A 27738-nucleotide genomic window follows, 5' to 3' on the forward strand; every position below is an offset into this window, starting at 1 on the left:
AACAGCAGGGGAAATGGAATACCACAGATGTAAAAAATAAAGAAAAAAAGCAAGGCTCTTTCAGCTCCCTGGTTGCTTAGAGATATTTTCTGGCCCAGACTCTAGAGTTACCACATTTATCCTGTGGAATTAAATGTGGAGACCTTGTTAACAGTAAGGGGACATGAGAACTGAATTCCCCGCATGCTGCGTTCAAATGCCCCTTCGTGAATTCTATTCCTCTAAAAGGGTATTGTCCTAGTAATGGCTAGGGCCATTAAAGCTTTGGCTTCTACCTAAAGAAAAAGCACAGTCGGTCACTCCCCTTTTATCCCGTGGCCCAAATTCTATCATCTTTAAGTCTTGAGAAGAGAGTCATAACTCAGACGTTATGAAAGAATTCTCTGCAGCATATAATGGCCGTGACACCCATGTACTTGATTCCACCATAAAATACTAGAGACACTCATAGGGTAGAGAAGAGCCGATGGGAGTTAACTGATTTAACACGCCTCCTTGTCTCACCCTGAGTCATGGGGTCGATGACTATTCTGCCCATCCACTGTTTCTGCAGAGTGGAAGCTTGTTCATTCCAGGGGTCAGTGAGGCTTACTCCCCTCTCTGCTCTCATGTCTGTGATTATCACAGATAAGGTGAGCCCTTTCCAGACCCCCCCACATAAAACTGCACTGCGGCCCAAGCTTGCACACTCATCTCCTTCCTTCACTTTGTTTCTCCCCATAGTTCCTACCATCTGCCATTCTGCATAGTTCCTGCTTATTGTTTGACTCCACCCAACGAGGGCTTCCCAGGTGGCACCAGTGGTAAAGAACCCACCTGCCACTGCAGGTAGAAGTTAGACGTGGGTTTGATCCCTGGGTTGGGAAGATCCCCTGGAGGAGGGCATGGCAACCCACTCCAGTATTCTTGCCTGGAGAATTCCATGGACAGAGGAGCCTGGCAGGCTGCAGTCCATTGGGTCACACAGTCAGACACAACTAAAGCGACTTAGCACACACATACCACCCAGCTAGAATGAAAGCTCCACCGATAGCTAGGCTTTTTCTGTTTTATTTACTAATGTATCACGGCATCCAGAATGATACCTGATGCTCAGCAGATTTCTCAATAACTCTTTAATGACTAAAACAATGATTGAATAAATCACTGACAAAAACAGAATTTCGTGCGCAATATGTTAAAGAAGCAAGGGAAAGCGTGGCAAATGTTATTTCTAGAGCTGACTCAGTAACAGGATGAGATATGTCCCCAACTCTTTTTTTATTGTGGTAAAGTACATATAACAGAAAATTTGCCATTATAGCCACTTGAAGTGTACAGTTTAGGGGTATTAAGTACAACATTCATATTTTTGTGTAATCATCACTACTATCCAGCTCCAGAACTCTTTTTATCTTGTAAAATCTCAGCCTAAATACCCACTAAACAATAACTCCTCAACCTGTAACAACCTCCAATTTACTTTCTGTCTCTATGAATTTTGTAACTCCAGATTCCACAGACAGTGGAATCATTTTGTATTTGTCTTTTCGAGTCTGGCTTATGTCACCTAGTATAGTGTTCTCTATGGTTCATCCATGTTATATCTGCCAGAATGTCCCTCCTCTTTAAGGCTGAATGTCACTCCATTGGATGCATAGGCTACATTTTCTTTATTCATTTATCTGTTGAGGGAGAGTCAGGTTGCTTTCACATTTTAGCCAATGTAACTAATAAACATGTGTGCTCAAATATCCCTTCAAGATCCTGCTTTCAATTATTTGGGGTATAAACTCAGAAGTGGAATGGCTGGATCCTATGATTTTTAAATCTATTTTTAATTTCTTTTTTTTTCCATTTATTTTTATTAGTTGGAGGCTAATTACTTTACAACATTGCAGTGGTTTTTGTCATACATTAAAATGAATTAGCCATGGATTTACATGTATTCCCCATCCCGGTCCCCCCTCCCACCTCCCTCTCCACCCGATCCCTCTGGGTCTTCCCAGTGCACCAGGCCCAAGCACTTGTCTCATGCACCCAACCTGGGCTGGTGATCTATTTCACTATAGATAATATACATGTTTCAATGCTGTTCTCTCGAAACATCCCACCCTCGCCTTCTCCCACAGTCCAAAAGTCTGTTCTATACATCTGAGTCTCTTTTTCTGTTTTGCATATAGGGTTATCATTACCATCTTTCTAAATTCCATATATATGTGTTAGTATACTGTAATGGTCTTTATCTTTCTGGCTTACTTTGCTCTGTATAATGGGCTCCAGTTTCATCCATCTCATTAGAACTGATTCAAATGAATTCTTTTTAATGGCTGAGTAATATTCCATGGTGTATATGTACCACAGCTTCCTCATCCATTTGTCTGCTGATGGGCATCTAGGTTGCTTCCATGTCCTGGCTATTATAAACAGTGCTGCGATGAACATTGGGGTGCATGTGTCTCTTTCAGATCTGGTTTCCTCGGTGTATATGCCCAGAAGTGGGATTGCTGGGTCGTATGGCAGTTCTATTTCCAGCTTTTTAAGAAATCTCCACACTGTTTTCCATAGTGGCTGTACTAATTTGCATTCCCACCAACAGTGTAAGAGGGTTCCCTTTTCTCCACACCCTCTCCCGCATTTATTGCTTGTAGACTTTCGGACAGCAGCCATCCTGACTGGCGTATAATTATTTTTAATTAATTGGTGCATTTTTAATTTCCTGAAGGACTACCAAACTGGTTTCCACACTGGCTGCAGTATTTTACTTTCTCCCCAATAGTAGACAAGATTTCCAAAGTTCTCTATATTCTCACCAATCCTTGTTTATTTCTCTTTTAAGTCACTTTTGACTTTCCATCCCTCATTAAAACCATCATTTGTGCAGGTCATCGGTAAATAATAACACGTATTAATGAAGCAAATGTGAAAACGGAAAGAAAAATGAAAGGAAATAACTATAACAACACACCTGAGAGCATAGCGTCAAGAGAAAAAATGAGATGAGAAAAGAGATAAAATTAAACACATCCGCACAGCAGTGGAGCAAAGGCCGCAGTTTTGAGAGGTGAGCACAATTGCAGGCCAGTGCTGTTTTGTGATTTGTTGCTTTTCTAAATCCTAAAAATAGGGAGAGGGCACCATTCTCTGGCCTCTCTCGTGGGCTTGGCTCTGAGGCTGTGAGTTGCTTGAACCTGTTCTAAAAAAAGATGGTGCGCTTGAGGCTAGGAGAAGTGTGACAGCCTGTACCTTCACTTGCCCCCTCCGCCGCACTGCCTGCTGCTCGGCCTGGCTTGCTGTGACGCAGCAGTCCTGCAGACCACACCCTCTCCGGCCCAGACAGGACCTGTCTCCGCATGCCCCTCTCACACTGATAGGCAGGGATGCCGTCTGTTTCTGGACACTGCCACATTTTTCATAGAAGCACGTCAAACGGACCTGGCTTGAAGAAAATCATTTCTCTTAACGAGAAAATACCCTAAGGTTTTGGAGAATTGAAAAGCAAGCTCTCTCTAGGCACATCTCAACAGTTCATCCAAATTCAGAATCAAATGACCGTAACTTGAAGGCAGCTTCTGACACCTTGTATAAATACGTAAAACACACCTTATAAACGAGGCAAGGGCTTGCAGAATGTCTCTGTATGGTTACAAAGTGTTCTCAAGGCAAAATAATTATGCAAGGTCCTGACACCATCAAAATATGTGTTAACATTACACAGTACTTTAGGGTCCTATTTTTCCCAGAAATGTCCTTTAAGAAATAACACTTGAGAATCACTGATCCCTTGCTCCTGCAAGATCCCTAAAGCATGTGTATTTACTGCTTGGGGCTGGTTTGAGCTTTGCTCTGTGACTCACTCTTTGTCCAAACTCAGGCAAAACCAATGATCACCATCCATTGTAATAGAGGAAGAATAGACACATGCATATGATAGGCCCCTATGAAGACAGAGTAGCAAGTGGATCTTCATACTTCTCCAATGTGGCAAAAGTTATAATGATACAAACGTTTCCCAGGTGGTGCCAGGGGTAAAGAACCTGCCTGCCAATGCAGAAGATTTAAGAATTGAGGGATCAGTCCCTGGGTTAGGAAGATCTCCCGGAGAAGGGCACAGGGTAACTCACTCCAGTATTCTTGCCTAGAGAATCCCATGGGCGGAGGAGCCTGGTGGGCTAGGGTCCATACAGTCGCAGAGTCAGACATGACTGAAGCATCTTAGCAAAGCACATAATAGTGCATCTGGAGGAGAGGACATGAAGAGCTGTATTCTTTAAGTTCACTAAGTCGGAAATGCTCATGAAATAAGTAGAAGCAATTAAAAATTTAACTGGTAAGCTGCACGGTGATTTTCACAATGTAGAATACAGATGTAGGAATGGAAAATTTCAGATAGGTTTCAATTATGGATGGTTTTTAATTTCTTCTTATTCCTCTGAATTTTTTTTACTCCATAATTACTTTCATAATTGTAAATAATCCCTTTTGTTAATTTTATTAAACTTGCTGCTGTCTTTACACATCTCTCTGTACACTACAAATGCCTCTAAGGATGTTTCCCAACTGTCAAAGACCCCATCCTGGAGTCCAACCTAGACCAAGCCCTGACTGTCCATCTTTATCCTGATAGCAATTTCTCCTGTGGCTGCCCCTAAGAACTAGTCAGATGCCAGCCAACAGAGCTGATAAATGACAAAGGTGCTCACAGGTTAGGGGGCTTCCTACTCATTCCGAGTAGGGAATGAACTTAAATATTTCAAAGGATCTTTCAAAACATACTCCAAAGCTCTGGTCTACAGTAACTTACAAATGAATCACTCCAGAGATGCTATTTAAAAAAAAAAAATTAAGGGATTGTATTCTTTGTTAACTATAAACCATAGTGAATTTACTTTTTGCTCCTCTTCTTAACCCATCAGCCCAAAGCATCTGTCTGTAGGCTTCTGTTTCCAGGGAATCTGGACACTGTCTACAGAGACTGAGCTTCTAAAGAGAAGCGGCTCTCCAGACTTATTTCAAGGAGCCATGGAGCCCCTGGAAGTGCGGGGAGAAGGAACTTTGCTGAGCAGGTCTTAGGGCTTCAGTACTAACCATCATCTCAGAGTCAGTTATTGGGTGGGGTTATTTCACACGTTTAAACCTTAAAACCCAACCTCCTCTCTTGGTGTTACAAATGAGTCACAGGGCACATAAGGCAACACCCTGAGATCCCAAAGCTTATAAAGGGCAGAGCTTTGGGGTAAATAGGATTCTCTAGGCCCCGAGTCCCAGATTCTGTCACTCTAATAATGGTTGATGTTTATTGAGCCTCAGAAGTCCATATTGCATTAGGATTTAGAAGTCATTTGTAAAAGAGCTCTGATGGAGGTTGCACCTGAGTCTCTGAAGTTAGAAGGTGTGCATTCCTATCGAGCCCTATTCCACATTCCTGAGGTCTGTAGCTATGGACCAGTCCCTAACTCCTTGCATCTTAAGTTAGAGTCCTGACCCGTAAAATAGTGATAGTAGTAGCTAGCGGTTATAGAATATTTGCTCTGTGCTTAGCTCTCTTCCAACCACTTTAGAAATATTATCTCTCTCACAGGAGTCTGAGAGAAAGCTATGTCCCTTCCCTCAAAGTCGACTCACAGTTGATTCAAGTTGATGCAGTTGATGCTACTGATAATGCCTAAAGTTGGGGCAGGAACCCAGGTCTGGATGACTTGTTTTTCCCACTTCTAACCAGGTCACCTCCATGACATACATAGAGATGGATCTATGCACATGCATACTATTCCCTCTTAATTCTCTTATGCCGTCTCCCACCCAACATCAAAACCAAACCAAATCCCAGTGGAAACATATTCTCTACCAATACGAATTAATACCTTTTTCTTTCCCAGCACCAGTGATCCTGCATTACCCACACCTTACAATTTAGCACTTGGCTCTATGCCCTATAAAATTATTCTCCTGAAATGTTAATTGCACATCCCCCAAAGAGACCATCCACTGGGGCTTCCTAGGTGGCTCAGTGGTTAAAAAAAAAAAAATCCACCTGCCAATGCAGGAGACACAGGTTTGATTCCTGGGTTGGGAAGATCCCCTGGAGAAAGAAATGGCAATCCACTCCAGTATTCTTGCCTGGGAAACCTCATGGACAAAGGAGCCTTGCTGGCCCCAGTCCATTGGATCATGAATAGTCGGACACAACTGAGCATGCACATCTGCAAAGAGATCATAATTTCCTAGAGGTCAAGAACCATACCTTAAAGAATCACAGAATTAGAAATGTAGTAGCTCGTGAGATTATCTCCTGCTTAAAAAAAAAAATAAGCTGAACTCTTTCCAAAAGAAATGTTACTTGGAATCCCATTCCTCTGTCTGAAAACTATTCTGCTAGTTAATCCTTAATCTTTCAAGGTCCAGAGGAAAATGTTGAGACAGTGGCATTCATTCAGTGAGCAGGTGTCAAGTGCAGATCTAGAATCTCTGTTGCCTGATTCTCTATGTTGCCAGTTATATAGAAATCCTGAGACTCTTCTGTCTCCTCTCAGTATCTATCTTTGTTAGCCACAATTTGGAGGGTGGTGGGGGGCAGAAAATGGACCAACTACCTGGAATCTGGAAATCCTGACAGAAGAGCTTAAGAAAAATACAAAAGGTAGGGCCTGGTTATCAGACCACCTTCTATGACCCACACAGGAGGAAAATAACATCATAACCTCAAGTGTCCTTCAAATGCCATACCCAATCAAATTACCCAGCAAATCCTTTGCTTTTAATCCCTTTATTTCAGGCTCCTAACCTAGGTCACTACAGATGAAAGGTATTAGCACAATCCAGTTTAAAACACCTTTTTAACTTGATTCAGTAAGATGACCGAATATTTTGGAGGAAAAAACTCGATGTCATCTTTATCTAGCATTTTCTGTTTTCAAATATTTTAATAACACTTTTCTGATACTAAAGCATTATACAGATTCACTGCATTTTTCATTCCATTTCATGGAAAAATTAGAAAATATGTAAAGTATAAGAAGTGTAAAAAGATATCACATATAAACTTCCACTCACAGATACTCTCTGATCTGGGGGAATATTCCCTGCTTTTGTTTCTGTATACATAATTTTTATGTATTTATTTTAATTGGAAAATATTATACATACTGGTTGGAATTTCATCATATTATATAATAAGAATTTTCCATTGACACTGATTGTCTTCTTTTTTTTTTTTTATTGTCTTCTTTTTTTTTTCCATTTATTTTTATTATTGGAGGCTAATTACTTTACACCATTGCAGTGGTTTTTGTCATACATTGAAATGAATTAGCCATGGATTTACATGTATTCCCCATCCCGGTCCCCCCTCCCACCTCCCTCTCCACCCGATCCCTCTGGGTCTTCCCAGTGCACCAGGCCCGAGCACTTGTCTCATGCATCCAACCTGGGCTGGTGATCTGTTTCACCCTAGATAACATACATGTTTCAATGATATTCTCTTGAAACATCCCACCCTCACCTTCTCCCACAGAGTCCACAAGTCTGTTCTATACATCTGAGTCTCTTTTTCTGTTTTGCATATAGGGTTATTGTTACCATCTTTCTAAATTCCATATATATGTGTTAGTATACTGTAATGGTCTTTATCTTTCTGGCTTACTTCGCTCTGTATAATGGGCTCCAGCCTCATCCATCTCATTAGAACTGATTCAAATGAATTCTTTTTAATGGCTGAGTAATATTCCATGGTGTATATGTACCACAGCTTCCTCATCCATTCGTCCGCTGATGGGCATCTAGGTTGCTTCCATGTCCTGGCTATTATAAACAGTGCTGCGATGAACATTGGGGTGCACGTGTCTCTTTCAGATCTGGTTTCCTCGGTGTGTATGCCCAGAAGTGGGATTGCTGGGTCATATGGCAGTTCCATTTCCAGCTTTTTAAGAAATCTCCACACTGTTTTCCATAGCGGCTGTACTAATTTGCATTCCCACCAACAGTGTAAGAGGGTTCCCTTTTCTCCACACCCTCTCCAGCATTTATTGCTTGTAGACTTTTGGATAGCAGCCATCCTGACTGGCATGTAATGGTACCTCATTGTGGTTTTGATTTGCATTTCTCTGATAATGAGTGATGTTGAGCATCTTTTCATGTGTTTGTTAGCCATCTGTATGTCTTCCTTGGAGAAATGTCTGTTTAGTTCTTTGGCCCATTTTTTGATTGGGTCATTTATTTTTCTGGAGTTGAGCTGGAGGAGTTGCTTGTATATTTTTGAGATTAATCCTTTGTCTGTTGCTTCGTTTGAATTGTCTTCTAGACACTATTTTAAGATCTGTTGAAGTCATACATGAATACATGGAATTTATTCAATCAAACATTCATTAATTCCTATTTAGGCTCCTTATACTTTCTTTTTTTATAAATAATAAGTAAAATAAATAGCCACAATGAAAATCTCACATAAATAACATTGATTCTATCTTTAGAACAAGTTACTATAAATAAATATTTCCAGGCCTTTTGATATATACTGTCAAATTATCCTAAGACAAGTTTGTATCAATGTATATTCTTATAGCAATGTATGAAAAGGTGCCTGATTCCTAAACTATCTCCAAAAATGGGTAAATGACATATATATAAATAAATATAATATCTATCCATATATCTACACAGAGATATACACATAAATTAAGTGTGTTGTTTGGCTCAGTTGCTAAGTCGTGTCTGACTCTTTGTGACCCCAAGGACTAGGGCCCAGCAGGCTCCTCTGTCCATGGGATTTCCCAGGCAAGAATACTAGAGTGGGTTGCCATTTCCTTCTTCAGGGGATCTTCCCAACCTAGGGACCGAAACCACATCTCCTGCATTGGTAGGTAGGTTCTTTACCACTGAGCCACCAGGGAAACCACAAATTTAGTATGGTGGCAGTTTAGTCACTAAGTCATGTCCGACTCTTGCAACCCCATGAACTGTAGCCTGCCAGGCTCCTCTGCCCATGGGATTCTCCAGGAAAGAATACTAGAGTGGGTTGCCATTTCCTTCTCCATGGGATCTTCCCAACCCAGGAAATGAACCCGGGTCTCCTGCATTGCAGGCAGATTCTTTACCAACTGAGCTATGAGAGAAGTCCCTATAAATTTAGTATAACTGGCATCTAATTGCATTTATTTCAATTGCTGCTATGACTGAAATAGTTTTCAAGGCTTTCTATATATTCTAATAGACACTATCAGTTGCCTACACAATTGTGGATCTATACATATGTGCACATATTATCTCCTTCCTTGACAATAAAACTCAAATATGATAAAGGAATACTTGGGTTTTATTTATCCTGAGGTGGACCTGCACTACACCTCAGAGATAAATCTTGATTCAAGGTACTTCTATTTCCTTTTTTTAAGTCATAATTTAGTGTTAGTTATTCAATCATGTCTGACTCTTTGCGATACCATGGACTGTAGCCTGGCAGGCTCCTCTGTCCATGAAATTCTCCAGGCAAGAATAGTGGAGTGGATTGCCATTTCCTTCTCCAGGGGATCTCGACCCAGGGATCAAACCTGAGTCTCCCACATTAGAGGGATATTCTTTACCATCTGAGCCACCAGGGAGAAAGAGAAAACTCTTGTGGAGAAGACTCAAGAGTCCCTTGGACAGCAAGGAGATTAAACCAGTCAATCCTAAAGGAAATCAACCCTGAATATTCATTGGGAGGACCGATGCTGAAGCTCCAATACTTTGGCCACTTGATGCAAAAAGCAACTCATTGGAAAAAACCCTGATGCTTGGAAAGATTGAGGGCAGGAAGAGAAGAGGGGCAGCAGAGGGTGAGATGGCTGGATGGCATCACTGAGTCAATGGACATGAGTTTGAACAAGCTCTGGGAGATGGTGAAGGACAGGGAAGCCTGGTGTGCTGCAGTCCATGGGGTCACAAAGAACTGGGCATGTCTTAGTGACATGGCCAACAACAATAAGGCAACAATAAGTGAACAACAATAAGGCAAAATTTATTAACAGAGTATTTTAAAATATTTCCGCCAAGGAGACATGAAAACAGATCTGCTAGGGATGGACTTTTGATAAAGTCATCCTTGGTCTTAACGAAGAACTCTAGGAAGAAAATCCTCTTTGGGGACATCGTTAAGTCAAGATCTGACATGCAGGGTTGTTTCAGCCATCCTGAAACCCTGAAGAGAGCTAGATCAAGTTTCAAAGTATCAGGACGAAAATAACAAAGTAAAAAGTTGGAAACAATCTAGGACTCTGAGGATGTCACAGCAGCTAAATAAACTAATTCCAGAAACACTGTCCTAGACTTTTTCTTATGGGAGAATAAATTTATCATTTAAGCCAATAGATTTGGGTTTTTCTTGTTTGTTTTTGTTATTTAAGCTAAAATAATTTGAACCAATATACTTACACTATCTTTCAACAACTCTGTGAAGATATACAGAGGATACTGATAAAGAGGCAGAGAATTTAAATGGCTTTCCAATTTACACAGTAAAAAAAAAAAAGGCACTGCCAAAGGTTGCAATCAGTAGAATTTATATATTAATTCATACACTAGATTTTAACCATGAGAACTTAGAGCTTTCATTTTGGCCCAAGAATAAATAATGTATATTTTCAATAATTTTACATAAAGGAAACATAACCCAAGGATACCTCACTATACCTTAAAAAAGTATGGGAAGAACTAAACACCTGCATTTATCAAGTCTTTAGGCTTCCTTGGTAGCTCAGATGGTTAAGAATCTGCCTGCGGTGCGGGAGATCTGGGTTCAATCCCTGGCTCAGGAAGATCCCCTGGAGAAGGGAATGGCAACCCACTCCAGTATTCTTGTCTGGAGAATTCCATGGACAGAGGAGCCTGGCGGGCTATAGTTCATGGGGTCACAAAGAGTCGGACACGACTGAGCAACTAACACATTCACTCTCACCAAGTCTTTAAGATGGGAACAAAGGACACATGCGAGCTTGACGGGTTATTAAACAGAAATGTCCACTCATTGTGTCAGCTCAAATGTGGATATGACCAGGGCTGCAAGGCTGGCCTCAACAGTGATGTAAATGCATGCTGTCCTTGAATCACTGAATCTTTTGCAAGCCCATGGGCTGTAGCCTGCCAAGTTCCTCTGGCCATGGAATTTCCCAGGCAAGAACACTGGAGTAGGTTGCCATATCCTTCTCCAGGGGATCTCCTGACCCAGGGATCAAACCCTCTTCTCCTGCTTGGCAGGCAGATTCTATACCACTGAGCCACTTAGGGAGCCCATTCTAAGTGCTAAAGCAGCCTCAATCAAATCCCTTTATGTGAAAGCTTAATTGTGATTCTGCACAAACAACTCCAACAATGAAGTGTACAGAAATACTAACAAGACTTTATGATGAATTTGAGTCAAGGGCAACACAGTACTTAATAGGTTTGTGTACAAACACCCTGGGGGCAAGATCCATCATTTATTCTAGTTGGTCTGCAGCAGCCTGTGTGGTTCAGATCCTTTACAATATGGCTGATAAAAAAAAAAACAAAAAAAAAAAAACAGAAAACAAAAAACAAACACCCACTCAGTTAAACCCAACAAAGAAGCCAAATACCAGACAAACCCTTCATAAAATCTCAAAAGAAATGCCCTTTGATATCCTCCTTAAGACATATTTCCTGTCTTTAATAAACCTTGGCATTATTTTAACACTATTATTGCTAAATGCAGTAAGTATCTGCTTTTTGGCTTCTCTAGGACAATACGTGGAAAACTAAAATTGGCGTGGAAAATTCGTAGAGTTTTCGAACCCCATTCAGAGGGGTCTCTTAATTTCTCCTGTTTTCTCCTTTTGTTGACTGTTTTTCACACGTGATGGGCAGAGAAGTCCCATTCAAAATCCACATGTGCACATAACATAACTTGCTATAATTTCATTTCGACTTAATGAATGGTTCTGAACTCCTGTTTTTCTGAGTTGGTGGGTAGTGGAAATGTCTGTCATTGTGAGGATTCTTTGCTTTCAGCTGGTGGTGTCATGGTTCTAGAAGATTGCAAGTGACTCTGACACTGGCATAGAGAGAGATCAGTCTGGTCCTTAGCCTGTGGAACACACAGGAGATGAACATCACCATGGAGATGTTCCATTTATCTTTAAGGGCTCTTTGCAGTATCACTGCTGCTGCTAAGTCACTTCAGTCATGTCCAACTCTGTGCAACCCCATAGACGGCAGCCCACCAGGCTCCCCCATCCCTGGGATTCTCCAGGCAAGAACACTGGAGTGGGTTGCCATTTCCTTCTCCAATGCATGAAAGTGAGAAGTGAAAGTGAAGTCGCTCGGTCACGTCAGACTCTTAGCAACCTCATGGACTGCAGCCCACCAGGCTCCTCTGTCCATGGGATGTTCCAGGCAAGAGTACTGGAGTGGGGTGCCATTGCCTTCTCCTTGCAGTATCACAACAGTCAGAAAACAGTTGAAGATTCAGGTCCTACCCATGAGGCCCACTTGCAGAGCATCCCACAGCCTCGTTTTCTCCAGAATCTCACATTCCAAAAAGCAGCCTTGGAGGCGGAGCCCTTCCCTCCAGAAACTGCTCAAGTCTCTGCTTGAATTACCTTCAATCACCAAGTCACCCACTACCCATTCAAAGCAATCCTTTTCTAGTCTACAATTCAGAGGGCAATTTTTTCTCATTGATTTCCTGCCCACATTTTCTCTCCAAACTCCAACCCTCTGTGCTCTACAAAGGCAGGAGCTGTCAACCTTGACTGCGTGTTAGAATCACTTGGACACTAAAAAAATTAAAAAAAAAACACTGAAGCCATGTCACAACTCTAGACCAAATGAAAACCAAAACCCCAAGGGGTAAATCCCAGGTTATCAACTTTTTAAAATTCATGTCCTAAGTGATTCTAACCTAAGGTGAGGGTTGAGAACCTCTGCCCTAAAGGGTTAGAATTTTGGAATTCTGCTTTGTAAGTTTTACATACATACATCTCTGGAGGGAGAGGATGGTGGCAAAGTCTGCTTAAATATAGGGAAGAAGAAAAAAAAATAATATACAGGGCAAATAAATCAAAACAAAAGGCAAATGTTTCACAGAGAACAACAGAGTTTTTAAGTGGGTTTTGAAATATGCAAAGGTATAAGTCTTATTTTGGTTTTTCTTATTCAATATATCAGTAAATGTAGTCTTATTATCTTTCCTAGAAAGATTTGCCTTCTAAAGCATTTGATAGAGCCTTTCCCATTAAAGCAAAAGTAGTCTACCAATCCATGCCTGGAATTGTATTCTTATATCTGTATGTCCTCTTGCTGTTTTCCTTTAGATGCTCAGTCTTGTCCAACTCTTTTAGCAACCCCACGGACTGTAGCCCACCAGGCTCCGCTGTCCATGGGATTTCCCAGGCAAGGATACTGGAGTGGGTTGCCATTCCCTTCTCCAGGGGATCTTCCTGACCCAGGAATTAAACCCACATCTCCTGAATTGTGCAGGCAGATTCTTTACAACTGAGCCACCAGGGAAGCCCCTATCTCAACTGAGAGGCAAATAATTAGTAACTTGCACCAGCTATGATGCCAGATAGTCAAAAGTAAACAAGAACAATATGTCCAAAACAAGCACATACTATGTGCTGGAAATATAAGGATAATCAGTGTGTGATTCACTACTGTGCTCAATCAAGGAGGAGGATTTTCTATTTCAGCTATGTGTCCCATGATTTTGTTCACTGAAAAGTTACCAGGTATCTCAATATTTGAAATGATCTGTATTTCATTAATCTTAGTAAGAAAATATTTTTCCAGAGAACTAGTCCAAAATTTCTAACTTTTACATCTTTTAAATTGTTTTCTCACCTTTGATTATATGGAACTAAATTTAAACCATTAAATTAATAGACTACTACATCTAACTTTCAATTTACTTGATTTCAAACACATTTCCTGCAATCTCCCTTCCATGCCAATATCAAAGAACATTAAAAAAAAAATCTCTCAGCAAGGTAATGGAAATCACATGTGCTACTTGTTATTTCACTTCTTCCCTTTATTTCTTACCTTTTTGGGAGGTTTTTGGCATAAAAATGAATGCTTACCCATTACCGTCAAGTACCTGTCTTACTGCTGCATGCTTTGATCATAAATCACAAGTCTCCTCCCTTAAAGCTGCCTGAGTATTCAATGATAACATCTTATCAAACAATCTAAACACAGGGAGTTTAACTGGGGATAAATAGAAGTCAGGGACCAGCGACCAATAAATCAAGCAGCTTGACCATTGCAAAAATCAAAGGAATTCCAGGAAGAGAAAGCCACCTGCCCCAACCTCAATTTTAGACACTTCTCCTTCAAAATTCATAAAAGAACAAGAACAAATCAGGGATCTCTTATAGAACAGAAAATGATTTAGAATCGCACACAAATTCCAAGATCCAAAACTTACCCAGTAACAAAGACCCAATGCTTTCAATTTTACCAATGAAAACTCTCCAGAAAAAAAGTACAGAGCCTAACACAAACCACACAGTTATGCCAGGGAACCCCAGCTCCCCCCACCCTCCACAGTAATGACTGAGTTATACCACATGTTAAAGTTTTAGGTTATTATTCTCAATGTTGAATTCTCAGAACTTTTAATATCCCATGAGATATGACTTTTTCACTTTCTAACCAGAGAAAAAGTAAGAAAGAGGTACCATTTCTTCTCTGTTTGATATACTGTCTTTATTTCCAGCATCATCTTGGCATCTGTTGCCTATGGTGCAGCATTTGTCAAAGGACTGTTGTTACAGCACAGAACTGGGAAAGGCAATTTTGGGGTCCCTTCTCTGGAATTTGTCAAGGGTCATCACTGTAGGATGCGAAATACCCAATACTTATCTAAACTCTTCTAAGACTTTGAAGAAGAACTGATTTGGTAAACTTGGAACATTGTTGATGGAGAATGCACATTTGAGTTTTCTCCTTTGAAGATACTGCCACACTGACCATGAACTTCCGCGCAAAGAGGTCATTTTCTCAGTCATCTCTTTGGTCATATTTCCTAACACTCATGATAGACAGTAGCTGCATATTGGACATACAAAGGAATACATGGAAGAGTGAATGAATGAATGAAAGAGTGAACCAGTCATTCAATAAATCAATGTATCACCAAAGCTCATACATCTTCTTTAATTTTAAGACCACTAATTTTTTATCAATCGCAGATTTTCAATAGGACTACTAACTTCTAAAATGTCAGCGCTGAAGGAAATGACAAACCAAGAAAAATTAAATAGAAAAAAATGACCCAATGTGCTTGGAAAGCCAGCTTAGCAGTGGAAGCAGATACTAATTGACTTGGAGCAGAGACTAGAATGATCTTTGGAAATAAGAATGACAATAATGAGAAATGCCATGTCAGGTAAACAAAAGGATGTCTTCAAGCCTGTGAATTTCTCCTAGAAATCTTTCTTCCTGGAAACAAAGCATCTGAAAAGACATCTTACAGTGGTATACATTTACTATACACCTCATTTATTACAGAGGACTATAACTGCTTGGCGGAAGAAGTCTTCTTTACCAGTAAAGAAATGGCAGAGATTAGATGTGGGGGCCTGCTCTGCCTTGAAGAGTCAAGAGCATATTTGGCCTAATAGACTTATTTTCAGGACACGAAGGTGAATGTCAGAGTAACAGCTGACCACACAGGTGTCTAATGGAGGCCCTTGAGTCTGGTCTGGAGGAGAAATGACCACAAGGAGAAAGCTTGTCTCTCAGTTCTTCTCATTCCCATCAATGTTCCTCCAAAATAAACTTAGAAAAAAATAGAGTTCTCTCTCATACATGTCAATATGAAATCCTATTAAATACCTATGTGTAGATGTCAAGTTGAATATATGATTCAGAAGCTCATGAGAAAGATTGGAACTGGACAAAAATTTAGGAGTTATTGCCAGAGATGCTATAATGTTGTAATATTGAATGCAGACATCTAAAAAGGTTATATAGATAATAGGAGAAAAGGTTCTAGGGCAGAGCTCTACAGTACTTTAACCTTTAAGATATCAGCAGAGGAAGAAGAATAGCCAGGAATACTGGGCAGGAAGGACCGATGACATAGAAAGAAAATCAGGAAACCTATTGTATCAAAGGTCAAAAAAAAAATGATGTGTCTAAATAAGGAAGATGTAGTCAGCTCTGCTAAATGCTGCTGAGAGGTCACAAAGATAAGATTAGATTGAGCAGGATGATAAACACACACTCTGCTGAATGTTGAGTCTGGAAGACTTCATGGGAGGGGTTGAAGAGGAGATGTGAAGGAAGTACAGGCCATGGAGACAACAACCGCTGACAAATCTATGAGGAGGTTTGCTGTGAAAGGCAGCAGAAAAATGGGCAGTAGATAAAAACATCTGGGACCAATGGAAGATTTCTTTTTAAAGAAAGAGATCTTATCCTCAATCCTATGACCTATGGGGGGAAGTCCAAAGCCCTCATCGAGATTTTTGACACTCCTGAGGGAGGCCACATTGACTATGATGCATGTACGGCTGTTTACATGCCCTCTGGGCATCAGGGAAAGGTTAGGAAGAGTTACCTCTGCCTCTGAGGTCACGCTATCTTCATATGTACATATATACACATATGTACCATTTCTGCTGTCTGCCATGTTAACTTACATTTCTTTGGGGTGGGAAGGGGGAGGTTCACCCTTAAGCAGCAGATTTTGCTGAAGGTTAGAGGGTCATGAGGAAGACTCACATTGCATACTACACAGCAAAACCACAACAAACCACCTCAGATTAAATATTCCTATCCTTATAAATCCTTTCAGCCATCCTGTCACTGGGTGGCTTTCACTGGCCTCTGTCCTCTACGGCAGGCACCTCCGACCACCAGGATCTAATGCCTGACAATCTGAGGTGGAGCTAATGTAATAACAATAGAAATAAAATGCACAGTACATGCAATGCACTTGAATCATCCCAAAACCACTCCCAATCAGTTCATGGAAAAATTGTCTTCCATAAAACTGGTCCCTGGTGCCAAACAGGCAGGGGATCACTGCTTCATAGCACCAAGCCTTTGGCTCTGACTGGTTTCTCTCTCCTCTTTTTTTCTCTCTTTTTTCTAAATTTTCTATTCTCTCTCAGACAAAACATACACACCAACAGAACAAAACATGTGTGTATACATTTTTTCCTGCAACACTATGTTTTTCTAGATGGGGATGGAGTACCCACTGATACCCATACCCTTGCCTTTTACTCCGAACAACACAGCTCTCTTTCTAAAAGTAACTCTGGGGCTAGTTCTTAAAAAATAATACATTTTCCATCTTCATCCATATATACGAACTACTGGGCAGAGCACCTGTCTTTAATAGGCTTTCAATAAATACCAACTCTTGCCTTCCTCCTTCCATGACAAAGTAAGAGCAGAGGTGTTATGGATTCGCAGATAATTTCCAACCAGCAGTGCCTTAATTAGGTCTGAGCTGCATGATAAGGTACAGCTGTGTTGGGAGGCGATTCTCTGCCTCTGCCTAATGTCAGAACTGACATAAGTCAGGACCATGGATAGACAAACAAGAACAGAGTAACAGTCATCTGAAACATCACAGATTTTTCAATTGTTTGTTGACAGGTCCATAAGAGTTTTGCCCCCTTAAAATGTTTATGTCTCAGCATAATATTTATGAAATCTTTTTTTCTCCAGGGATTTTCTTATAAGAAAATCACGTAAAAGACAGATAACTGAGACTTGACCAACTATGGGAATCAGAAACCTCATCAATCTGAAATCACTAGTCCTTTTAGCCAAAGAACAGTAACTCTAAGATATTATTAATACAACAAACAACAGTAAAAGTAATTGGAGATACAAACATACTTCTCGAACTTTTGTAACTTTCTGTACTTTTGGAAAGGTCATTCGAAACACAAAATGTTTAGAAATGAGTACCATTCCATCTAGTCAAGGCTATGGTTTTTCTAGTGGTCATGTATGGATGTGAGAGTTGGACTGTGAAGAAAGCTGAGCACTGAAAAATTGATGCTTTTGAACTGTGGTGTTGGAGAAGACTCTTGAGAGTCTCTTGAACTGCAAGGAGATCCAACCAGTCCATCCTAAAGGAGATCAGTCCTGGGTGTTCATTGGAAGGTCTGATGCTGAAGCTAAAACTCCAGTACTTTGGCCACCTCATGCAAAGAGTTGACTCATTGGGAAAGACCCTGATGCTGGGAGGGATTGAAGGCAGGAGGAGAAGGGGATGACAGAGGATGAGATGGTTGGATGGCATCACCAACTCGATGGACATGAGTTTGAGCAATCTCTAAGAATTGGTGATGGACAGGGAAGCCTGGCGTGCTGCGATTCATGGGGTCGCAAAGAGTCGGACACGGCTGAGCGACTGAACTGACTGACTGACTGACTGACCATTCCATTGTGAGTGAAGAAATCACTGTTTATATACCGAAGTCATTAGGACCAAGAGAAAGATAAAAGAGGCAGAGAAATACATAACATGACTGAAATCTATGTTCAAGGAGCCCTTTGTTTATAGGTTAAAGATTGGGCATTTAAACACATTTCATCCAAAAGAAGACAGAATCGGAACCTTTTCGCATCCTAGCCAATTGACTGCTCCTGTCTCCATATTCATGACTTAAACGCTAATGGAACCTCAAACCAAATGCCCCCAAGCCAGCGTTGCTCACACACAGGCACCAACCACAGTGCCTGGCATTCCTGTTTAGGGCTGACAGCCCAGTGTGATGCAGGGAGAAGAGAGGAGAAACTAACAATACGTCAGTGAAAAGTCTCGAGTGACCCCCCCCATAGGCCCAATCCCGCCCACCAGGCACTCTTGCACACTTTAAATTTAAGCTCTTGTCTTTCCCAGTGAAAACAAAGTACATTTTCTCATATACAAAAACATTTCACCATGATGAAAGGAGAATAGTCTGATGCTTTTCTCTTTTTGGAGAAGGAATCTCTAAGTCCTTTAGTGTTACCATAGGCAACTGAGACTTCAAGTTCAAACCATATACGAATGTATGCATGCACACACACAGAGGCAGACATAACAAAAGTGGAAATAAATTAGGCAGACTTAAATTATCATTTTTTTCAAAAAAAAACTTGATGGTAAGATAATGAAAAAGAATTAGTTTGGTAAAAATAGTATTAGTGTACTTGGAGCTAAAGGAAACAACACAGATACGATGCAGAGAAGGACTGAATCATAAAAGCAACATTGCTTCTTAGCACTCACCTGTGCAAGAGAAGTCATCCACACGAATGTATCCTGGGACACAGTCACAGCGATATAATCCAGGCAGGTTGACGCACACAGTGTTGGCATGACAGTAATGCATCTTAGCTGCACACTCATCAATATCTGAAGAAGAAAAAAAGAAAAGAAGCAATAACACAGTTAGTCGAATGACTGAACTGGAATGTGATCATCTTACAATGAAATTAGAAAAGATGAATGCCTATGGAAGGCAAGAGAAAAAGCAAGATGCATTAGCACAAAAGCTTAAGTGCAAATTTCAGCTGGTGTAGAAGATTCCATCTAAAGCTGAAAATCTTTCTAGAAAGATGCATGGTGGGACAGAACAGTGAAGAACTCAAGAAGTATGAAGACTGAATCTATTATTAATCTCTCACCAAAAAGGATGCTTGATTTAAATGTCCCAAATCAAGGAGTTCTGTGTCCAGGCATTGACATCAACGAATATTTATTAGGTGTCCACTGTACACAGTGTGGCTTTCATTCATCAGAGAAATCAAAAGAATTCAGCCCCCCTCTGCTTGTTTTTCTTACTAATACATGCTTTAATCCACCTGGTACAAAATGACTGTGGAGCCACTTTCTCCCATGTTGTACTATGAATACAGACAGCAACTGCTAACTAATGAAAATTAATGTCTTTCATCGCTTGACCTGGAGATGCATCCCATGTCACAGAATAATGGGCTGATTCAACAAAAAAGATCTTTTTCTCTTCGGAATGGAGATCAGAGCATCACCTTCTGTCTCATAAAAAGTTCATGATAAGAATTAAGATAACCTACAACCATAAACAGAGAGTTTAGTCTTTCCTAGAGTTTATGTTTTAAAAAAATGGGTTTACATTCATTTTACTCAGACTGCTAATGTGTGATGACCTGGGAGAGGGAAGAATAAAAACATTGTGGGATTCCAAAAGAGCCAATATGAGCTCTAGCTCCAGTCTGGTTAATTACTAGCAGATGACCCTCATCATAAGGGCTACCTCTGAACCTACTGCTCTATATCTTTCAATGTACCATCTAATTTAACCCACATACAAGTCCGTGAGTGAAGAACAGCACTACCATCATTCTAAAGTCAGACTGAGGCTTAGAGAAGTTAAATGTCTGGCACTAAGTCACGCTGTAAGAACACACTATAGCCACAATTTGAAATCAAACATCCAACTCTCATTTACTATGATTAACCTCATGAAAGCACTCTGAAAATGATCACTAGTCAAATGTAGCATTACTACTAAGATAATCACTGAAATCCTAGTAATCTTCATGCACAGAAACAACATTAAACCACTGAAAACTCATTTATTTACTTTAAAAATAAGTGTAGATGGATTTACTTTGTGGATTTATTTCCTAATATTTTATTTAGGAAATAAATATTTGGGGGTGTTTTATCCCCAAAATAATATCAGATTCTTTTCAGTACGAAAGATCTGTTAACCTATACTTGAAAGTTAACTGAGGCTCTGAAAGGAGACATAGTCAGCAAGACTTCCCAGAAGTTAAGAAACAAACATCAATACTTAATGAAAGAATTCAGGCAATCAATAAGTCTATGTGCACAGTATCATAAGCTTTCAAAACAAATGGCCAATGGGAATATAAAAATTGTATAATAATATGAGTACATCAAGCTTGGGTGTGGAGGGGACTCTCCCAAAAATTTGGGATAGGATAGTAACTGCATGAAATCATTAGAGGTGTTTCAGATCTTTCTAGCACTCAAGGCAATAGAATTCTTAAATAAGTTGGTTCCTTACATCATTAAAGCATTTTGCTTTACAGATGAGTGAATATCATAAAAGTCAAGAGGAAAAGTGTTTCAAGAAAGGAATAATGGTCAATTTTGTCACCTGACGCTGAAAAAGTTGAATAAGATGGAGACAGAATTAACATTTTGATTTGGCAAGAAGTTCATTGCTGTCCTTGAGCTGCTAAGAGAAGTTTGGGGGAAGTGGCTGGTAAAGCCTGACTGGAGTCAATTAAAGAAAGAAGGAAAGCTGAAGGAGACAGAAAAACAAGGCAAACTTTTTGAAATATTTTGCCATCAAGAGAAGAAAAACTGTAGTAGCTCTAGGGAGACTCCTTGTTGAAAGGCAGTCTTGTTTAAAGACAGTTCTGGAAAAGATCATAGAATGTTTGCACACACGGTTGGACATGATTCAACACTATGAAGAAAACTGACATTATAGAAGAGACAGCAGGGATTTCCCTGACGGTCCATTGGTTAAGACTTTGTCTTCCAACGCAGGAGGTGTAGGTTCAATCCCTGGTCAGGGAGGTAAGACTCCACATGCCTCACGGCCAAAAAATCTAAACATGAACAGACATAACATTGCAACACACTCAATAAAGACAAAAAAGAATCAGAGCAGATTTCTGCAGGAGCAGTCTTGGAGGAGACAAGAGGAGTTGAGTTACGGCCCACAGATGGAGCAAGTCATTTTTACAACAAAAATGAAACTTAAGAGATAAGGGAAGAAAGTTGGTATCTTTGGTGGTGGAAAGATGAAGTAATGCTCCTTTGCTTGTTTTTTTTTATTTTCTCAGTGAAGTGAGAGAGTAACATCTGAGAATTAGGAGAAGGAGGTGGTACTAGATGTTTAAAGAGAAGGGAAGAGGTATGAAGTCATCCTTTTGGGAAAGAAGGAAATAATTTCCTAGAGAGTATAGCAGGTGGCTACAGAGGCACATGTGACTTGTGACCATAAATGCTAAGTGAGAGCAGTCAGCGTGGCCATGTGCTTCACTCCAGATGCACCCAGATATTTGGGGAAGGGGCAGGGTAGTGGGAAAAAGGTGTACCCAAAGATGAGTGTTTGAACAAACAGGATAGATTAAAATGAGAAACAAGGGAATTGATGTTGCAAGAAAAGAGTTGATGATCATGAAAGAGGGGGTTGAAATGCACTGCCCACACCAAAGCTAAAGAACTTGTTCCCCCAGCTGCTGGAAGTACTGCTTGCTAAAAAATCAACTGTTAGCCTTTGAGGAAAACTGTCCTTGACTTATGTGAGCTGCCTCACCCTTAGTCACACCCCAACCCTGGCGACAACCTTCACTGAAGGATGGCTCTCCTTAACAGTAACTCAAGAGAACTGTGAAAGACTATACTGCGTTCAGAGCACTCAATGAGATGCAGCTAACCCCTCCCTCTGTCCAATTCTGTATCTTTCCCTTCCCCCACAGGCATTCTGTCCCTATCAAACTTCCTGCATGTCAGTCTCCATCCCAGAGTTTGCTTCCCAGGGAACCCTAACTGCAGCAGGACTTCTGAGGGAGGCAGAAATGATTCCAGTGTGAGTACTACAGGGAGTGAGCTGGAAAGCCAGGGAATGGAGTTATAGAGTGATGTGCTTGACACTAAGATTTCAAAGGTGATTGAGTTGTTGCTGATTACAAAATCTTTCATTTGACTATGGGAGAGTGGAAGAACAGATCATTGTAAGTGAGGGGTTGAGACACCAAGAAAAGCCAGATATAAGAAGGGCCTGGTCTGAATTAGCACATTTCATCCAGTATATTACCATATTTCCTCCTCCTGAGCAAATAATTCAACTGTACTTTCCCATCCTCTTCCGAGCATGAATCTAAGCAGAAGCCTACCACCTTGAGATGGAAAGATTAAGGGCCAGCATCAGACTTAACACATTTCCTTCTTCCTGTCTTGGAAATTATGTAAACACAGAAATGGAAGCTCTTTCAGCCTGGGTCCCTGAGTGAGGAGCAGGTCACCAGACCAGCATGATGAACATGTTGCATGACCTAGAAATATGCTTTTGTTAATTTAAGCCATTGAGTCTACCCTGACCAGTATAGAAAATGACCATGAGAAGCATTGCAATGGAGATCATTAAATTTGATCTTGAAAGATGAACAGAAATTCAGCTTAGAGAATGGAGGTGAGGAAACAGAAGGGAAACTGCCAAGCCTAAACTTTTTGTCTTTGCAGAGTTATAAAGGGTGAGGACCTTTCGTCTGTACATTCAAAGAACACTAATTAGCCATCTACTATGCTTTTAAAGGCAAAGTGATGAATAAAATACCGTCATAGACCTCACAGCCTGGCAAGATACTGAGCAGAACTTACATGTTCTACCAATAACGTGAGATCATTTAACAGGGATTTGACATAGTCTGAGAAGTTTAGAGATGGATTCTCTATAGAAGTGACCATTCATCCAAGACCTGAAACAGCAGTGAAACAGATGAAGGGGAGAAAAACAACATACCCGATAGAGAAGAACGAAAAGAATTCATTAGAGGTGGGAACTTTGCCTATTTGAAGACAAACTGGAAAGATGAGCTTAGGCCACCCCTGCCGGGCTCTGGAGGCCACATGAAGGAGCCTGGGCTGAAATCATGGTGGTGACAAAGTCCAATTTCTGTTTTTAAAATATAGTTTGGCTGCAGTGAAGAGAATAGATTGGAGTTGGGCAAGCTGAAGGCTAAATCACGTTGGTATCTGACTCACAGAGATGCAGCTACAGCGAACTCATTCTATACTGCTGGGATGCCTAGCCATTTTTTCAGATGAGAAACTAGTCAGGACTTGCCTTAGAGGCAATGCAGTCTTCAGCCTATGGGCCACAGCTGCCAATCAGGCCACTGATGAGAATAAATGTTTCTCTGTTATGGACCCTTGTCAGCTCCTCCCACAGAGAAACTCCTAGCTCATTTCCCTCCGGCCACTGAGGCAGCAGCCTCATCTGGATTTGAAGGAGTTACTCGGCCATAACGAGTTTATTTTGATTCTAACAACCAAGTTATCACCTTGTTTCACAGGATGCCAAGCCCTGAACATAAATATTTTCAAAAACCAGAAAGAGGATGTTAGGAAATCCCAGGGAGAACTTCCCAAATAGGTTTATCCAACCCATGCTCTCTGTGAGCCACTCCCACGCCACAGCCAGGAATCCCTGCTGCTTTGGTGATGTGTCACTGAGTTTGTTTCATTTTCAATTCATACCATTGGTAATTCCAGCCTTGGCATATCTCAATTGCCTGGTGAAAGTGAAAGTGATCATTGCTCAGTCATGGTCGACTCTTTACGACCCCATGGACTGTAGCCTGTCAGGCTCCTCTGTCCATGGAATTCTCCCAGCAAGAATATTAGAGTGGGTAGCCATTCCCTTCTCCAGGAAATCTTCCTGACCCAAGGATGGAACTGAGGGAGGCCCACAAAAAGAACAAAGTAAGGCAGAAAATTTGACAAATGTACCAGAAAATTAAACTGTCAGTACTTTATCTTTGTTGCTTATCTTCTATCCTACAAACATCCGATATAAAAATCACTTCCTGGTAAAAATGATGGTAGGGAGACAAAGGAAGTAAAGTGTTTAGAGATATGGGTTCCTTGAGACAAGAGGATGGAAGAAAGAAAAGAATTGATAACTCCCCTGGTTTCAGGATGGGGACAAGGGATGAGAAGAAACACATCTGCCTAAGAAAGCCTGCCTCTCCCAACTCAGGGAAAGGCACAACCCTGCAGACAGTTTCAAGAGAACTCAAGAGTGCTCCACAAGCCAATCTGATTATACAGAGAATCAAAACACAATTAACGTCTTCAGAGAGCTGAGGTATCTTGAGAAAATCCTGAGAAAGAGCAAACAACTGAGATTTTTCAAAATGAGCCTAGGACAAATGTTTTTTGTTCACAGACAAAAGATCCTAAAAGGTTATGAAATTACCAAATCAAGAAAAAGAAATAAACAGAACTCCCCAATTAAAGAATGAACTGATGCTCAGAGAGAGAAAAACTGAGTCAGCCCAAAGCAATGAGCGTTTTAAATATAAGCCTGAAATGAAATCTGACCATAGCTCGGGTGGTGATGGAGTTTTGCCTAAAGCAGGTCGCTCTATCAAGCAATGGTCCTTCCTACTCTGATATTTACCCAGAGCTAGGAGGCAAGAAGAAACTATGTCTGAAACTGAACCTCAAAGGAGAAGTTGAACACACTCAAGGCCTGGTTCAACCTAAAGGTCTAGATCAGTCTAGCAAGATTTTCTAAGAACCACAGTTAAGTTAGCTACTGGAAGGCTGAATGGATAAAAATTTTAAAAACACATCATTAGGCACAGGATGATATGAAAATGAGAGAGAGCCTAATAGTTCCTAACCTCATAGGGTATAACTAGGAACAGCCCCTGGCACCTGGTTAAAATTCAAAATCTGTCATTTCTACATATCAGAAGCTATGTTAGGCACTCCACAGGTAACACTGCATCACCCCATTTATTCCATTTGACTCTTCCTATAGGAGACAGACATCTGTATGTCATGATAAGGAAACTGAGGCTCAGAGATTATGAGATCACTTGTACAAGGCATAAAGTCAGTAAGCCTAAGACCCTGGGTTTGAACCCACAGTCTCACTTCACATGTGGCATTGTTCTCCCTGGGCCCATTCCAGCTCTCTCTAACTTTTCGAGCCTATGTTAGACATGCCTGGTGCTACCATGAAATGTATGGAAACCGGCAGATCTCCAAATTAGATGTCACTGTGCATCCTGTCCATGACATTTGTTCTGTATGATGCTCTCTGTTAAAATAGTAAAGCTGTACTCCTCATGAGTATTCCCGTGGGTCTTTTAAATTAAACCCTAACTCTTTCAAACTTTAGACTCCAGTAACCAGGACCCCAAAACAGGTGGTAGAATTCTGCTCTGAGCTGGAACCCTTGATACAACCTTAGCTCAGGATACGTAAGACTGTTGAAGGCCCCCTCTAGGATTAGAAATAGTGAAAGAGGGGCCTGGATCTTCTATTAAATATTGTTAAAGAAACATCTCTAAACCCCACTGTGGTATATATCAGCTCCAGTATAATGGGGCTCAAATTGTGATTTATTCTTAGAGATTGCTTGTCACCTTTGAAATATTAGCACTCATCTTCTGAGGTAATAAAAATGCATGATTTATGTCCCTCCCCAGGAAAGTGAAGCAGTTTGTTTTTGTGTTAAAAAGGTATACTTATGGACTTTCAAATGAAATTTGATGTGACATAATGCCTTTTCACAAATCACCAGCCTCCATCTGCACAAGACTGCTCAGAACAAACCAAGCTGAATTTGGCATCATCATCATTAAATTAGAGTGTCAGGCTTGGGTAGCAAAGATAGAAGCAAATGCAAAGAATTTTCTAAATAAAAGAGTGTGATCTACTCAGACTTGCTGCCTAAGAACTTCCTAGAAAAAGGCAACCCAGAGAGGGTTAGATGCAGTGGGTTGGGCAAGGGGGTCCACTCCCTATGAGCATTTAAAAATGAAACAGAGTGAAGAAAAAAAGTCAATATTTATTGAAGACTGGGTGAGTCTCATTTCACTAGTCCCAATTAGCTTGTGACCAGAAATGACATGGAGAGCACCTATGATGTCATCCCGGGTCTCTGTGACTCCAGGAGCAAACTTGCTCCACTCTGCTGAACCACAGGCACTGAAGTGACAACCTAGAGTCAAGTTCTACTCTTGCTCTTTTTATTAGTTAACTCTAGCACCAGGCACTTCTCTAGACATCAGTGTTTCCATTTATGAAATGACCAGCTGGACCAGAGAGCATCCAAAGCCTTCCCTGATTGTGAAGTTACTGACACATTCAGGTGTTTCTGTCCTCACAATGCATCATAAACCCCGTCTCCAAAACATTTTATTTTGGGCCACCCCTTTTCCTCCTATTTCAATGAGCTTTAAAATGTTCCAGATGCCTATTCTAAGACACAAGGCCTGGAAAATACTAGTAAGGTGACCTGAACCTTCACACTGCCCCTTGGTGCCTGTTTCAACTGAGCTGGCATGTCCCCAGAAATGAAAAACAGCCATATCTAGTTACAGATATTCAAACAAAAGCACAGCTCTGGAAGGTCCTCCAGGAACTAGTAAGATTACTTGCAGAGCAATTCTACCAGACTTTTATCACCTGACTTTTCAGAAATCATGAGTTATAAAAACATGGTGGCACTGGCATTGATATGAGAACTATCAATATGCTCCCATCATGTCATACTGAATTTTTTTTTAAATAATGAAGGCATACATGATCTCTGATTTGAACTTATAAAACTCCAGTGAAGCAGACAAGATATGAATTATTATGACCTTTTTCAGATGAGAAAATAAAGTCTTTGAAAAGAATTCTGACTTGCCCAAGGGTACACAGATAATCACTGAGCTGGTAACAGAATGAAGGCCTTCTAACTCTGGAATTAATGTTTTATCCAGTGTTCCATGTAATTCTCTATAATTATTGTTTTCTTCCTAAAGCAAGAGTAGAGAAATTAAATGTCTGTAGAACCTAGAAATATAAACCAAATGAAGAAGAAACCAGGTAGAAGATAAATGTAAAACATAAAATATGTACATTATGTACATATGTAAAATATGTCCCATCCAAAAAAATAAATAAGGTATATATTATATCTCTTAAAATATTAATCAATCCTCTTCTTTCTCTCTTTCTCTCTCTTCCATCCCTGTCTATCAATCTCTTTCATTTCCCAA

General features: G+C 40.6%; 1 protein-coding gene across 2 annotated transcripts in view; it reads right to left on the reverse strand.

Annotated features, from left to right (window-relative positions):
* NELL1 (neural EGFL like 1) overlaps positions 1 to 27738 on the reverse strand; it is a 1003663-nt gene that overhangs the window by 481726 nt on the left and 494199 nt on the right. For both annotated transcript variants that reach the window (XM_070457287.1, XM_070457286.1), the window contains exon 13: positions 19217 to 19342. In XM_070457287.1, coding sequence (XP_070313388.1) covers positions 19217 to 19342 — 126 coding nt within the window. The remainder of the gene's footprint in view (positions 1 to 19216; positions 19343 to 27738) is intronic.

This window comes from Odocoileus virginianus, chromosome 28, assembly GCF_023699985.2.
Source record: "Odocoileus virginianus isolate 20LAN1187 ecotype Illinois chromosome 28, Ovbor_1.2, whole genome shotgun sequence".
NCBI lineage: Eukaryota > Metazoa > Chordata > Mammalia > Artiodactyla > Cervidae > Odocoileus > Odocoileus virginianus.